The sequence below is a fragment of the Peromyscus leucopus genome, chromosome 8b (genome assembly GCF_004664715.2).
Source record: "Peromyscus leucopus breed LL Stock chromosome 8b, UCI_PerLeu_2.1, whole genome shotgun sequence".
In the NCBI taxonomy this organism is placed as follows: domain Eukaryota; kingdom Metazoa; phylum Chordata; class Mammalia; order Rodentia; family Cricetidae; genus Peromyscus; species Peromyscus leucopus.
This window is the reverse complement of record NC_051086.1, coordinates 104429767-104446012: the sequence shown is the minus strand read 5'-3', so window position 1 is coordinate 104446012 and position 16246 is coordinate 104429767. Positions and strand designations below refer to the sequence as shown.

The following is a 16246-nucleotide window of genomic DNA, read 5'->3' as shown; positions in this document are numbered from 1 at the left end:
CCCTAACCATTAACAAAATTTTATTTTTTATTTTATTTATTTATTTTGGTTTTTCGAGACAGGGTTTCTCTGTGTAGTCTTAGCTGTCCTGGAACTCACAGAGATTCATCTGCCTCTGCCTCCCAAGTGCTGGGATTAAAGACGTGCGCCGCCGCCAGCTTTTTTCTTTTCTTTTTTTTTTTTTTTAACAAAATTTTAGTAGATAGGAATTTGCTTAACAAAAGATGCCTGTTCAACAAGAAAAAAAAGGTAAAAACATGAAGAAAATGCAGTCTGCAGAGTAAGAGGTATTCACAGTGAGACAAAGGACACTGACAGAACAACTCCAACTCAATAGAAAGATGTATAAAAGACAGACCTGCCTGACAACAGGAACCCATCTTCTGGAAGCACTGGGGACACATGATGTCATTATTCACGTGGAGCTAGATCCTGCACAGCAGGAAGGAGGGCTGTGAACCAAAGACACCGTGGACAGCTACCCAGCAGACAGCATTGTGCTCCCCAGGCACACATAGGACATTGCCAGTGAGGCTGTTTGTAGTGTGCCCAAAATTTACAGGATAGGGTGGGAGAACTTGCCCCAAATTCCAGAAATGAAGGTAAATATCTTACTACAATATGTATAACATGTAAACACAAGTGAAATCTTATAATAGCAGCACTTAAAACGGACAGGTCAGGATGATTTGCTTCCCTTTGTCTCAAGCTGCACAGTCTCTGGGCCTGGGCCAGCCAGCCCTGACTGTGAGGATCACAGATTGACACTCGAAACACACACTGGCCATGGGATGGGAAACCATTTTGTAGCCTGCAGACGCCATTCCTCTTTTTTCTGTGGAAAGGGATTACAAGGCATATCAAAGCATACTGCTGGGTGACAGCAGTCAGACACCAGAGCACACTCCATGGAGTACCCAAGCATGGCAGCACAGGCAAGTGGGTGCACAGGGGAGGAGCAGCTTGTGACTGCTTTACATGGGGGCTGGGTATGAGAGTGTGTTACACTGGCGAGGAGTCACCAAGCCATATGTTTATGGTACATATGGCTTTCTACATGTATTCTATATACCCAAAAAAGAAGAAAGATAAAATAAAAAAAGCTAGAGCATGGTCCAGATCAGTTGCCCCTGCACCTCACACCCCAATGTTCTCTTAATGCAGAATTCTGATTCCATCAGGTTAGAGATAATATAGTGAGATCCTTGGTAAGGATATCTGGCATTGGAACAAAAGCACTTAGTCTGAAAGGAATACAACACCAAGTGTGCGATCCTAGGAGCTGAGTTCTCATCTCTTAATCAGGGAAGCCAAGATCTGAAGACAAGACTCAAGTCTCTTTGTTTTTTGTTTTGTTTGTTTTGGTTTTGGTTTTGGTTTTTCGAGACAAGGTTTCTCTGTATAGCCCTGACTGTTCTAGAACTTGTTCTGCAGACCAGTCTGGCCTTGAACTTTAGAGATCCACCTGCCTCTGCTTCCTGAGTACTGGGATTAAAGGCATGCACCACCACTGTCCAGCAAGACTGATGTTTTAGTGGGGGTTTTTCAGACATCCAGTTGCACCTAGAGTCCCTGTGCCTCCTTGGAGAGCCCCAGGGCCATTTTAGTTTGTATGGAGGGTAGGGAACAGAGTGGGAGGCAGCTGCCAAGGTCTGCCATGGGCCAGGTGTCATTTTCTATGGAGGTTTGGGGTTCTGAAGGAGACTTGTTCCTGCATCAAACAGTTTAGGAAAGGCAGGAACACAGGCTGTTTGGAAGCTGAGCAATGGATGCTACATGAACCCGGGAAAGACGAGAAAAGAAAAAACCATGTCATCCCTTCAGCACTGATACTCAGGGCAGGGCCTGTAAAACACACACACACACACACACACACACACACACACACACACACACACACACACTACACACACACACACACACACACACACACACAGAGACACCACACACACACACATACACAGACATACAGACACCACACACACACACACACACACACACACACACACACACACACACACACACACACACAGAGCGAGGCTCCAGGCACAGGGGCACACTGCTTGAAAGCTAACAGCAGAACTCAGGGATGGGAGCATGGCTGTTGGCTTTAGTCCTTCCATCTTTGCTCTAGGCTTAAAAGCTTCTATAATAAAATGTTATCTCCTCTCCCCAAACAAGCAACAAAGAATAGAACAACACTGACAAAGGGGACCAGGAGATCGTCTGTGGAGCCTTTTGCCCCATCATTTGAACCTCAGGGCACATCTGGGGAGCTAGCATAGCCTATACACACCAAGAGTGCAGTATGTTAGTGCATACATAGGCCCAGGCTTGATTCTGCAGCAGGGATGCTGACAGATGATGGTGACAGACACTGCTCACTTGTCAGTGGCCAGTTCTCTCTGGGCAATGAGCTGTGTACGACCATATGAGGGACTATAATATGTGTAAATCCTGTCCTAAGCACTTTAGGGTGCTATCTCATTTAGCCTGCGTACATAACCCCTTGAATTGGGTTTCCCTAGAATCTCCTTTAAAAATGAGGAAACCAGGCTTGGTGTGTTGGCACACACCTTTAATCCAGCACTCAGGAGGCAAAGGCAGGCTGGTCTCTGTGAGTTCAAGGCCAGTATGGCCTATGTAGTGAGTTCCAGGACAACCAGCGCTGTGTGGAAGGAGCCTGCCTCAAACAACACCAGTAAGGAGAAAACCAAAGTTCAGGGAGGTTCACTGTGGAAATTCAAAGGCCTCCAGGGCAGTGTGGTGTGGCCCTACGTTGCTGGCAGCCCAGCCTCCCATCTCGCCCATCTTAGCTTCACGAATGTGTTTACCTACTTCTGTGTTCCTGTACCCTAACTAGGCCCCTAATTTCTGACTGTTGTGCCTGTATTCTTGAGGTCAGGAACAGGGCTTCAGTCAGACCTGGTGCTTCACTGGGAGCAAAAGCTCTGCAAAGAAAAACCAAGGGGCTCCGCGAGGCTGCCAGGAAGGCTCTGGGCAGCGCCACCACTCGTACACGCCCCAAGTGGAAGCAGGTACAGCCCATGCAGCTGCTCAGCTTTGCCCTGCTCGGTCTGAGACCGAGATACACTCCAGGCACCGGGAGACCCATAAGATAATCCCACTGGGGGAGAGGAGAGGCTCAATGAAGAAAGCCAATTATGACCACGACACATGGGGGTAAAACAGCCTTTAAAAGTCAACCATTTCCCCACCCGCTCTACAAAGTGAGTGCCAGGCCAGCCAGTACTACACAGAGAAACCCTATCTCAGAACTCCCCACTCCCCTAAAGGTCAACCGTTTTAAAACCTGACTTGAGTCCCTGGCTGACCCGATCTTGAAAACTCTGTAAGCTGTACTTTTTTTTTTTTTTTCTAGGTAGTTGAAAAACTAAACCTGACACCCAGAATTCTGGGTGCTACATGAAGCCCAGGTGTCTGCAATGGAAGCACAGGGTCCCCCTGGGGAGGGGTATCCCTGAAGTGGGGACTCACCCTGAAGGCAGTGCCCTCCTCGATGATGGTTGGCAACTGAGACAGGCAAATGTCCACGGCAAGGTCCCAGGCCTGCCTGGGGAGAGAACAGAGGGCACCACAGCGTTAGCGAAGCAGCCTTGGCACCAGGCCTTCACAGGTGTGAACCACAGAGCCAACGGGGACAAATGCCCTCCAGCCAGGAAGGGCTGTGTTGGGGTTTTCAGAGCGGACCTGCTGGCAGCGTCCCCCAGGAAGACTGGAGAGAAGCAGACACGGTGGGTACTGTGGCCCACTCTAGCTGCCTAGTGTGACAAGCTTCTCTTGAGAATGCAGAGAGAGGGATGACAGAACTCTTATCCCTACAGTGGTTCCTGACCCCATCATGACCCACCCTTACCTCCCTCCCCCAACATATAACCTACTTGCTCCAAATAGCTGGGGCTCCTATGGTAGCTGATAGGATGGCATGGGCAGAGAAAGGCACTTTGCTAGAAAAAGCCCAATCAGCAGGGCTGGAGTAGGTGGCCTCGCTGTGGACCGTCTGCCCTGGAAGGCCAGGTGGGGTCAACATGCCCCATCCCCTGTACTGCTAGGAAGGTCAGGATCCCTCATTCTCTTGTCTGCATGGCTAGAGTGGCCTGGGCCCAGAAGGCTAGGGCTGTGTTGGCAGCCCTAAACTGAAAGGGGGCAGACCTTTGGCAGGCAGGCTTGGCCATTCTCAGCCTCTCATGGCACTGGGTACTCACTACTCAGCACTCTCCTTGACAACACGTCTTGTGCTCAGCTGAGAGCCCTGTCTGAGACCCCCCAGGGGGATGCCCACTCCCTGCTCTAGCTTCAAGACAGCCCTTGGACTTTTCTCTGGGAACTCTGGGGCTCAGACATATGCAGCTTCATAAACACATCCTCTTACATAATGGGGGGACACAGGGACTCAGTGTCTGGGAGCAGGCTGGCTGCACTTACATAAGGCTCTTTGCCAGGTGCCCCTCCCCCCATACTTTTGGAGGACTAAGAGAGCAGCACAGGACAGGAGTGCTGTGAACTGGGGCTACACAAGCTAGAGAGTCCAAAGGCAGGCTTTACCTTGGCCTGGGTATGTAACTGAGTATAATTTTATTGATTTCTTATAACATTTTTAACTTTGACACTTTCAGACTTAGAGGAAAGCCCAACAGCACAGTTTGGCCATGAGTGCAGGGCCAAGAAAACAGATGAACACTCACTGGCATGGTCCTGATTATGTTCCTGAGTTACTCGGTTACTACACACCCTGTCTTTCTGATGGTGCTCAGAGTAGTGCGGGCCCTTGGTCACGTAGGAAGGTCCTAGAGTGTGTATTGTAGCACAGGCCCCAGTGTAGGTGGACCGCCCTCTGGTGGAGTGGCCTCCCACACAGCTCCAGGGAGCTGAGGGACCTGTGGGGCCCAGGAGACCTAATATGCTGTCCTTTCCTCTTTACTGAGGTACTGGTTACTTTTTGTCATCCCTGTGAGCAAACACCTAACAGAGAGTTGTTTTCCATCTATCAGCAACAGCCAGCCACGTGGGAAATGGAGAGGAACAGTGGCTGGCAACTGGGGGCTGGAGGTCTGAGTAGGGTGGACAAAGGGAGTCAAGTATGTCATGACTAGGGATGACAAGCGCAGATCCTGTGAGTCCTGTGATCACAGTGGGGTGTATGTGGACCCAAGGATTTCAGAATGGGCTTGTACTGGGGTAAGACCGCAGGGCAGCCTAGCCAGACCAGGAATCAGCTGAGAGGCTCTTCAATTCATAGTAGTCACATTCAAAGGGGCCCCAGTGGAGCCCCAGGAGTCCCTTACTTAATCATTCCCTGGTGCAGATGGCCACACTTCCTAGCAATAGTACCACTGCCTACATCGTGCAAGCAGCCCAGAATGGCTGCACATGCAACTTTGGAAATTGCTTCCCTGTCACAATGTCTTGTCCTGTGTGCAACAGAAAATGCTGTCTCTTCTAAGTGTCCTCTGGGACCATAAGAAGTGCTCCCTGGTCTTCCACTTTCTAGCACCTCAGGTGGCTGTCTCCCCAGGTCTAGGATGCTTCTCTCTCAGTTTGTTGTCTTCCCTGGATGTGCATCCAAGCATAGTACTCTTCATTCTCCCTCAATGACACCCTCAAGTGTCACTCAAAACAAACTTATCTTCTTGGTGACTCCTGACGCTGATACCATCACTGGATCAGTAGCCATGTCTGAAATAAACCTAACCCTTTCCAGCCAGTTCCTCAAATCCCAAGCTTACCCACAGTCTTACTAGGCATCCTCTCACAATCCCAGACCCTCTCTGGGCCCCTCTCCAAGAGTGCCACACTAACAGCCACAACTCTCATCACCCTCCTTTTGCCTGCCTTTGCAGAGGTCAACAACATTCCAAGGTTCCTGCTGTGTCCCACCATTAGAAGGGAGCAAAGCCTGATGGTGCCAGACCGCTTGTGGGCACCTCAAATGCAGGTCTTTAACATGCACATTCCGAGTCAGAGAAGAATGAAAGCAATCTTTGCCCAGAGCTGAGTCGGGTTAAAGACAATGGGGGTGAGAATGTACCACAGGCCTGGCTTCAACCCTGCTCTCCTTGATCCCCACCTGAAGAGAGGGGCCCACAGAGTGGTCTGGGTCTATAGTTCTACTTGGATGGGCTTGTTTCTCCAGGAACCAGATTCACTATCCATGAAGTAAAAAAATGGTGACATCTTCCTCATGGGGTCCCTATAGGACCCTGAGATAAGGAAGAGGCCTTGGCTGAGCTGCAGACAGGGTGAGGGCCAGTCAGAAATCACAACACTTGACATGCTCCAAGCTGGAAGACTGTGCACAGCCACATATGCTGAGTTCTCTACCTTTACTACCCCTTCCCCTGACTTTGAGAAATATATCTCTGTAAAACAGTGATGATCAGTAAGGCAGATTTTGTTTCTGGAATAGCAATCTCTTCTCCTTGTAATTTCCTGGGAGACTTGAAGATCCTTGTTATTTTATGTAGACTAATGAGACTGCATGCTGGTAGGTAAAGGGGCACATTTTCTCTATGTCTTAATAAAGAACCAAGACAAGAATGGAGACATTTAAAATTCAGAAGGAGAGGATAGATTTAAGATGAAAGAGTTACTCCTTTTACATTCCATCCTCCCATATTGAACCCCCCCTCTGTACACACTGTCCCTCCTGCCCACAAACCTCACTCCCATGCAGCCCTTCCCTGCTGATGAAATTAAGAGGCAATCAGGAGATAATCAGAAGTGGCTCCAACTTTGGGCAATAAATAGTTCCCATATGCTCAATAAACCCCCGACCGAAGGCAAGCGAGTGTTCGGCAGCATTGGGGAGACATCTACTCTTTGTTGAGACAGAAGCAAAGTCAATTATTACAATTAAATTCTATAAAAATGCCTTGAATTTAATCAAATGGAAAGTTTCAATTTCAGGAGTTAGAAGAAAGGGGAAGTAGAGCTGGGAGGTGGGCAATGTGTGTGTGGTAGCTGGCTGATGTGACCAGCTGGAGCCTGGCATGGATACTTCTGGAACTAAGCAGAAAGGTAAAACACATACATTCATGGGTTTGTGCCTAAGCTGACACCCGCACTGTGCCATCAGTCTTGAGGCAAACACATTCTAACCCACACACACTCGGGCCCTGTTTGGCGTGACCACCTCTGCTGGTCTGTGGCCCCACAGCTCCCACCTCTGGAGAGCTGAACCCACTACACAGTTCCTTCACCAGAAAACCAGCTCCTGGTCTTGTTTTCCTGTGTGGAAGGCTTGGTGGGGACTAATGGAGCGAGACAGAGCCAACAAAGGGAGCTGTGTCTTAGGGCAAAGAGACAGCTCAGAGCAGCCGTGAGGGAGACAAGAGAAGAAAAGGCCTGTTTGAGATACCAAAGAGAAGAAAGCCTGGTTGAGAACACCCAAGGCCACTGGCAGACAAGCTCCATGATAGTTCCTGGAACATAGGTACCTCAGTCCTGTGCCAGCTCCCTGGGCTGAGATGGAATGGAGAGAGGCATTTTCACAAGTACAGAGTCTGATGGGTGACCTGGGCACCCTCTCTGGGCCAGACCAGATGACTTCAGCATTTCCCATCAAACTGTAAAATTATGTAACAATCTCATCCTCTGTCCTCTGATGAGCACAAGCACCAACTGATTAAAGCTGGCTGCATTTCCTCAGATAACATTCAGCCAAACTTGCAGGCTTAATTTGGGATTCTCAGCTACGGACAAGTGAAAAAGCAGTCGATAAAACCCTGTGACAACAGCTGTGGTGCTGCACACTGGTTCTCCGTGTGTCACTAGGGCACACCAGCTCTCTGTGTGTCAATAGTGCACACCGGCTCTCTGTGTGTCACTAGGGCACACCAGCTCTCCTCTCCGTGTATCCCCAGGGCACACCAGTTCTCCATGTAGCACCCAGACACATGAGCTCTCTGTGTGTCACCAGGGCACACCAGCTCTTTTCTCTGTGTGTCACCAGGGCACACCAGCTCTCTGTGTGTCACCTGGGGAAGGAGCAGAGGTTGGGAAGTGTCCACACTGGCCTCCCACAGGGAGGCTCTGTAGACTCTAAAGAAGAGGCAGAACTGAGGTAATTTGGAGCAGGCAGAAGGGGTACTAGGATGAGCCCAGCTGATCCAAATTGGGCTCCCCCCCTCCACACACACAGCAAGGAGTGGGGGACTTTCTAAGCTGCTGGTTGAGTCACCACCAGGAAGAGCCTGGGTTTTCAGGAAACTGGCCTAGGATGGCAAGCGCCCAGGTAGTGGGCTGGAGGAAAGCCTTCTGAGCCAGTGTGGGCTCCATCTGCACTGATCAATCAGAGCAGAAAGCACAGGTTATTACCGCAGAGAAATGCAAGGTTTCAGGACCCCTGAAATTGAGAGTGAAGGAGAACGACTCCCTGATGGCTTTGCATCAAAAATTAAACAGGAAACGGGCTCTGAGTATTTCATCATCTGCTTCCCCCGCCTGAAGCAGAGTGTAAATGTACATTACTTATGCTTTAACCCCAGTTTTTGTTAGGCTTTGTTCCCTTTCCCCTCACTAGAAACACAGCCTCTCCATCACCACTCAAGGATATAATAACCGGATTTTAAATTATTTATTCCAAAGGCTCTTTCCTGCCTACCTTCCCCATGAATTCCCTGGGGATATGTGTGCCGCCATCTATTTATGAGGGAACACAAACCCTGAGCACCATGGGAAGAGTTTCATCACCTGGGGTGGCAGATGGCAAAGCTGAGAGCCCACCAGTCATCCTTCAGTGGTGAGGCCCAGCCAAGGCCTGGAATAAGCTCAACTCTGCAGTGGCCTGGCCCTCAGATATAGCTACAGAGTTTTAGAGGTGGGTGTGGCTCTCCACCTCTTTTCCTCACCTCCTTCAAGGGGCAGGATTTGGGTTAGGACAGACCAATGAGGATAGGTCTGCAAGACCAGTCTCAAAGAGGGCCAGATGTCACAAAAGGGCAGAGGTGGTGACATGCCTGTTCCACAGGACCTTCCTAAGCCCTGGAATGTGGCCCTGGAGTTGGGGAGAGGTATGGAGAGGGTGGGTCCACAGGAGGGGAAGGTTTGGAAACCATTTAGCCTGTGCTAAAACTAGAGAGGAGGGAAAGGCCAGTGTGTAAAGCTGCTGGATTCTGGAGCTTGGACACCCAACTCCTTCTCAAGGAGGGTGAAGCATCTGGCAGAATGTTTCCACTGACCAAGATGGTCTCTCAAAGGTGGCTCTGCTGTGCATTCTGGATCTGCAGGAAAATGTGCACATGCCAGGGGTCAGAGTCCTTCTCTTCTCTGGGCATAAACTATGCTGTGAATGACTCACAGAAACAAAGGTCACTGATGAGATGGAGTGGTTCCCTTCTTCCTTGTCTATTTGGGACCATGTCTATCTGGCCCGGCTTCTCATTCAGTTTAGTCCAAATAAAGCTGAGCACAGAGACAACCTGTTCCTTGGGGAGGGTGCTTGTGCCTCAAGACCTCACATGTCAATCTACAGCTTGGGTGGGATGACGTTCATACAACCCCGAGCCCAACTGTGCCATGCTATTATAGGGTTTTCCAGTCTTCCAGAAAATTCTCTTAGTGTTCAGACTACTAGACTCCTTCAGTTCAGACTCTAGGGAGATTCCTTGGTAAGGACTATGTGGTATGCGGACATTGCAGCTGTGTGCACAGGGAGACTCTGGAATGACAGACCCACCAGCGGATGCTTCAAGTACCAGTGTTTCTTCGTGACAATGCTGAGAAGCCCTCCCGGCACAGACAGACTGGGGTGAATCAGTGCAGAGGCTCATCTCTGGGACATACAAATAAGATGTCCAAGGCCCAGGAAGGAGGTAATAGGCACTCCCCACCTTCTCAGGCCAGAGATACGTGAGGTAGGTCAGTCATGTCCCTGGGCCACCCTGGGCCCAGGAGGCAGCAGGCAAGAAGACTAAATTTTACTGTTAGAACAGCACTTAGGGGGCTGGAGAGATGGCTTGGAGGTTAAAAGCACTGACTGCTCTTCCAGAGAAGCCGGGTTCAATTCTCAGCACCCACACAGTGTCTCACAACTATCTGTAACTCCTATTCCAGGGGACCTGACACCTGCACACAGACATACATGCAGTCAAAACACCAATGCAGGTTTGGAAAAAAAAAAGAGAGAGAGAGAGAGAGAGAACAGCACTCAGATAGAAGGCCTGGGGAAGAGGATGCCTAACCATTCAACTAGCTATTCTGAAGGTTGGGCTTACTAGGTGACATAGTTTCTCAAGCGTTTTGGTGGCAGGGAGACCTCTGGGAGAGACGGGAGGGGCACTGGGGTCAAGCAGAGACTAGTGAGACAGCTCTCTGCTGAGGTCAGGCTCATCCCTCCGGCTCTGGAAGCTGCTGTGCCTCTAGGAACCCAGGAGGCTGCTAAACCTGGCCCCATCTTTGCTGTGCTGGCCCAGTCAGTCAAAGGCAGCCCCAGCTCCATGCAGTCCCTTCCGGAGTCTGAGCCCATCTCTTCTCTGGCCACTGGTTGAAGTGGCTTCACCATGCAATTTCCAGCACAGAATGGGATTGACTAGTGTTTATTTTCCAACTCTACTCGTGCTAGCTCTGCCTTTACTGAAAATCCTCCCCAGAGAACATGTCAGAGGCATGCAATTCTCCTCTCTCAAGTCACGTCTCACTGGCTTCTGTAACAAGAACCCTTTCAAATTCACTTATTTGGTACTTCTCAGCATAGAGACAGGAGCGATGATGTCAGGCAAAAGATTGCAAATCAGAGAGGACCTCTAGATGCTGTCCAGACTGCATGGGCTCAGGAGAAAGGGAGCTGGTCAGAGTCACTGCACACAGCTACTTCATGTCCAGGCATGGCTATTATGCTGAGGTCAAGGGCACCTGAAGCCTGTGCCTGGCATTTCTGACAGGCAGTACTGTGGAGCTACATGTAGTCTATGGCTAGTTTAGATCTCAAAATGTTTTCACAAATACTGCACATCAGATTTCAACATTAAAACACAAAACAAAACACAGGCAATGATACATGAAAACACTGATTCTTGATGGTCTGACTGGTTTCTGTAGTGGGGTTGATTTACTTTGGGGCTACTGGCTGGGACTTGGCCACAGGACCTGCTCTTGCCATGCCTACAGTCCACAGTCCTTCTGGCCATGGCTGTGCACTTACTCCATTGGAAAGGTGTATTACACCTATGCTCCAGACTGCTGGGCCCTCAGGCTTCAAGTGGTCAGTCACCCTCTTCCTCTCTCCTCCCTTCCAAGTTCCATGGCAGATTTACTGCTGTGGGGTCCCAGCTCAAACGGGTCAGTCAAATGGCAATTGCACCCAGTATCCATATGTAAGATACACAGGCACTTGAGTAAACTGGAGAATTAAATGGGGTGCTGAGACACAATTTTGCTCAGATGAGTTTGCGGGGAGTCCTGGGCATCAGTGTTCTTCACCACTGCATGCTCCTTGAAAAGCTGTACTTTATCTTCCCTGCCTCCAAATGAAGAGTTAAAACATTATAGAAAGAGCCTAGTGTCTGCATCCACTGGTGGTACTTGCAGCCCTGGGCCAGGTACCATTTCTCTTAATAAGCCCCCACCCCGATCAATTCTCCATGAAGCCACTGTCTACTTTCTGAGATCCTCTTCTCTGGCAGCCAACCTACCTCCCAGCAGAACTGAGCACTGCTGGTCCTGGGGAGGCTGAGGCCTGGTGAGAATCACTTTGTTATTCAGCCAGCAGGTACTGTGTGCCTTTGGACAAGTCACATACTGTTGGACTCTCAGCCTCTTCAATGCAAAGTTAAAACAAGGTGCATGTCAGACGTGTGGTGAGGATCAGTGAGACCATGTATGCTCGACTGTAGGAAGAAGACTACAGGTGCTAAATAAATCAATAGCAGCCATTTTCTCCCTTGAATGCTAGCTCTCAAACCAGCGTCCTAAGTCTCTCCTGACACTAGACTCAGGTTCCAGCTCTTCACTTACTTCCCCTAAGATGCCAGCAGCTACAATACACTCGGTTACCAAGACCAGTCAGCGCTCTGGACCCTCATCATCACTGCCTAGTACATCTCTGAGTTCCCAATAGTTCTGCCCTGGCTCCTTGCCTCACTGCAGACCCCAAGTGTGGCAGGTATGCTTTCTGTGGGGAACTCCCTCCTGATTCCCCAGCTCCCTCTGACCCAGCTACTTCCTCTGAGCCCCAGAAACTCAGATGAGTTTTCCTTAGTTCATCTTTTGGGGAGCCTGAGCTAGACTGGCCCAATTGATCAGATACTGAACAGTGAGTGATCTCTGCAGCAGGCTCCAGCCTCCCAGAGTTTTGATCTCTGCAGTTCCTGCCTTAAGCAACAGAAAACAGAAGCCGGCATCTCAGCATCTTTAGCAGAACAGCAGGACCAGAAGGGAAGGGGAAGCAGGACCACGGTCCTCACCACCTTGGCCTGGGGTCTGGAAGCATCTACAGGGCAGGAAATGGCTCAGCCACGCATGGGCTGAGGAAGAATGAGAACGGAGCACCCAGTCTACTTCCTACAGCTGATGCCCAGCCTGGAGTAGCTCAGGAAGCCGACAGACCTTGTCCCACAACTTTCCTTCTGGATGGGCCTCCCTATTGCTGTCATTTTGCTGGGCAGAGGGCTAGGCTTTTCTTGCAGAGGTCAAGTGCCATGAAGACGGGGAGCACCACAGTCTCGGGTCCTTAGTGTTTCACCGTTTCTCACCCTGCCTTGCTATTGACTGCTTCACACTCCTACAGGGTGTACCCAGCCCACTGCAAGGAGTACAGTGGATGTGCAATACTCTCACGGTGAAATCCCCTCTATGGTTGGGTGCTTCGCTGACTGTGCAGTGCCATGCACAGAACTTTGTCTAATGGACAAGAATTAACAGCCAACTTGGGATTTTAATGAGCCCTTTCCACATCATTTGAAAAATATCACATGAGATCAAGTCCAGGTACTAACCTTAGGGAATTTGCTAGTTATGCTTTTATCATGCAAAGAAATGCCCAATTAGTTCTTACATTTGTTTCTAAGTTTTATTTTATGACAAATAATGCCTTAACTATAATGATTCAATAAAAAAAAAAAAAACCGCCGGGCGGTGGTGGCGCACGCCTTTAATCCCAGCACTCGGGAGGCAGAGCCAGGCGGATCTCTGTGAGTTCGAGGCCAGCCTGGGCTACCAAGTGAGTCCCAGGAAAGGTGCAAAGCTACACAGAGAAACCCTGTCTCGAAAAACCAAAAAAAAAAAAAAAAAAAAAAAAAAAACCAAAACAAAACAAAACAAAAAAAAAAACCCAAAAAACAGAACTTACTGTTTCAAAGGAATGGGAACTCTCCAAAGAGGCTTTTAATTTCAAAGAACCTCCACAGTTTTTGAGAGGTGTTACTGCTGTCCTGTCTGAAGCCTGCTGTGACTCTCTTCAGTCTTTTTCTGGGTATGACAAAGACTGTGGCATGGAGAGCAGCTGTGCTGTGGACACATGCAGTGTCATTTACTGTGTTGTTTAACATATGCTTTGTATAACCACACAACAGACAGGCTCCTTCACCCACTGAACAGGGTGGGGTAGCCTCCACTTGCAGTTTTGACAGGAATGCTTGAACAGACACTACCGGCCTTCAGTCACACTCTGTGTCTTCTTAGACCTGGGTGGATCATAGCTAGCTGCAGGACAAAGTGGACTGGGCAGAGAAAGGTGAGGACGGCAGGGAGCAGAGGGGGTGGGGCACAGGAGCTGCAGGAAGTTACAAGGTCAAGTGGAAGACGGCAGTGAGACACTGAGCAGGAGCAAACTGGTTGGGCAGGGGTCAGTCAGGGACCGAATCCAGCAATGGTACAGTCAAGGGTGAGGCCCCAAGTCAGTGGTTCTGGTGCTGGGCATTAAGGGGAGGAAACACCAAGACGACTGACCAGTTTCCAGAACAGGTATCGTCAACTCATGGTCACCTCCAACATCCCACAGGAAGGAAGAATGTTGGGCTCTTATCTGTCAAGAGTGTGGAGCTGGCTGAAAAATGGGAAAAAGGAACTGGCACATGGGTTCTGGGGTTGGCACACTGTCTCCTCTGGTGGCCTCAGCAGGCAGCCATGCTATGTGCTGCTTCCTTCCGTCCTTCCCACTGCACTCAGACACCCACAGCCTCCAGCTGTGAGCCTTCAACAGTTAGGACGTGTTTCACTCTTGTAAGATACTCCTTATAGTTCAGAGACTCGAATGCGAGTCCTGAAGTCCCTTCCCACTACCATGACCTGAACCACCCTGGGTGTGGCAGGAGCTGTATCATCTGACCAGAAAAATAGGGTCAGCTGCCAATGACAGGGCTATATGCCCATCTGGCTGGAACCTCCGTTCCCTTGCTATAGAGCTGCATGAAGGCCATGTGAGGCCTCCTAAGAGGATGTTGGGCTCTCTAGTTCACAGTGGGCTTGAGTCTGGAGGACCTGTCCCCAGAATTTGGATATAGTGATATGGGATGCTTTTAGTAAGCAAGTGTGGCAGCGCCACTGTGCAACTGTAGGCCATGAGGACTTATTCAGCTCTTTTCTGACCCCCATCCTTCTGTGCAGAGATGCTTGGAGAGGCAGCCTCTCTCTCACTACAGCACACCCTTCAGCAGAGGCCTGGGAGCCCTGTATGGATTGAGACGGAACACTTCCTTTCACTGCAGATCTCTGTCTCAGCACATCCGTTCCTCGGTCCTTTGAACTCCCTATTCGTAAAGGACATCCCAGTTTGCTATGAATTCTCCACACTTTACTCTTTACAATGAGGTTGCATGATTGATTAAGCTGCTTCTTCATGGTCCTATCAATGGCCTATGCTCACAGCGTGAGTTTGGATCAGGGAAGAGGACCCACCAAGTACAATGTGGCACTGGCCACTACTCTGTGAGAAGGCAGCTTCAGGATTCTCAGCTGGCGGGACCACATACCCACTCTATCACAGAACCCACATCTCTCCTCACCAGCTCTATCTCGACTTCCACCAACCACGGTGAGAACACAATCCGGCTGGGGGTTGGTGGAAGGAGGTACTTGACTCCTTCCTCTTTTCCCTTGATGGTTCCCTGAGGTCCCACCACAGAGAAGAGCATCTTCTCCTTGGCTTAGGAGCAGGTGTTGCTGTGGCATGAGCCATGGGATGTTGTTCCACTGCATGAAACAAGCTATGTGAAGCCAGCATGCTAACCCTGTGGGGGAAAAATTGAACCATATCTTCTCATCTACAGGAACTTGCTAAGATGGGTGCTGGAAGGGCCAGGGTATTTTCAGTGAGTTTTTACCCAAGAAGTGCCCTGCATACCAAGGCTGAGGTTCCATAGGATAAAGGTGTCCTTGCCCAGCTGTATGGAGACAGTTGTGGTTCCCAGGGCCCCTTCTCAAATGACTCCCATCCCTGCCTCTCATCCTATCTGTAAAGTTCACTCCCCAGGGTGGTGGGTGGCCAGTGTTGAGAAAACTGCTGTGAGGAGCTCGCTCTATCCTGCTCTGTCTGCTCCCTTCCCTTTGGTCCCCCCCCCCCCCCCCCGCCTTGTGTGTGTGTTTATGTGTGTGTCCCCGTGCATACTCACTCACACTCAGTGTGACTGGTGAAGGTTTGCGGTCAGAACCAGGGATCTTCCCTGAGTACTCTTTCACATTATTCTCTGGAACAAGGTCTCTCAATCAAACCCAGAGGTCTCTAATAGGGACTGGTTGATGCCTCCACCTTTAAAGATTGAAATTTTCGGCGAGTCACCTTACCCACTTGGCATTCTGGCTTCTTGCCTGGCAAGCACCTTCATCACTGAGCCATCTCCCCAGCCCTCCCTTTGGTTTCTTTTTGTTTGTTTTGTTTTTTGAGACAGGGTTTCTTTGGGTAGTCTTAGCAGCCTGGGAACTTGCTCTGTAGACCAGGCTGGCCTCAAACTCACAGAGATCCACCTGCCTCTGCCTCCTGAGTGCTGGGATTAAAAGCATGCAACACAAACTTGGCTTTCTTTCTTATAATAAAGTTTTTACAGAAATTCTGGCTCAGAGGAAATAAGATGTAAGGAAGGCAAGGTTTTCTGAGGATGTGTTCTCTCCCAAATGCTCACTGTATCTACTCCCCAAAGGGTTATTTACACATTTCATAGACTTCTCAGAGAGTGCTCTCTCCTCTGCTCCAAGGTGCACAGCATAATGGGAAATGAACTAGCTGGGTGCACCCTCTGCACTCTGATGGACAGTACTTCTTCCTAGCAGTGACCTCCATTCTCGACTCCAATTT

The 16246-nt window shown here is 49.7% G+C and overlaps 1 protein-coding gene across 4 annotated transcripts in view; it reads right to left on the bottom strand.

Moving 5' to 3' along the window:
• Rptor (regulatory associated protein of MTOR complex 1) overlaps positions 1-16246 on the bottom strand; it is a 345487-nt gene that overhangs the window by 100548 nt on the left and 228693 nt on the right. For all 4 annotated transcript variants that reach the window (XM_028853561.2, XM_037201582.1, XM_028853564.2 and 1 more), the window contains one exon: positions 3499-3574. In XM_028853561.2, coding sequence (XP_028709394.1) covers positions 3499-3574 — 76 coding nt within the window. The remainder of the gene's footprint in view (positions 1-3498; positions 3575-16246) is intronic.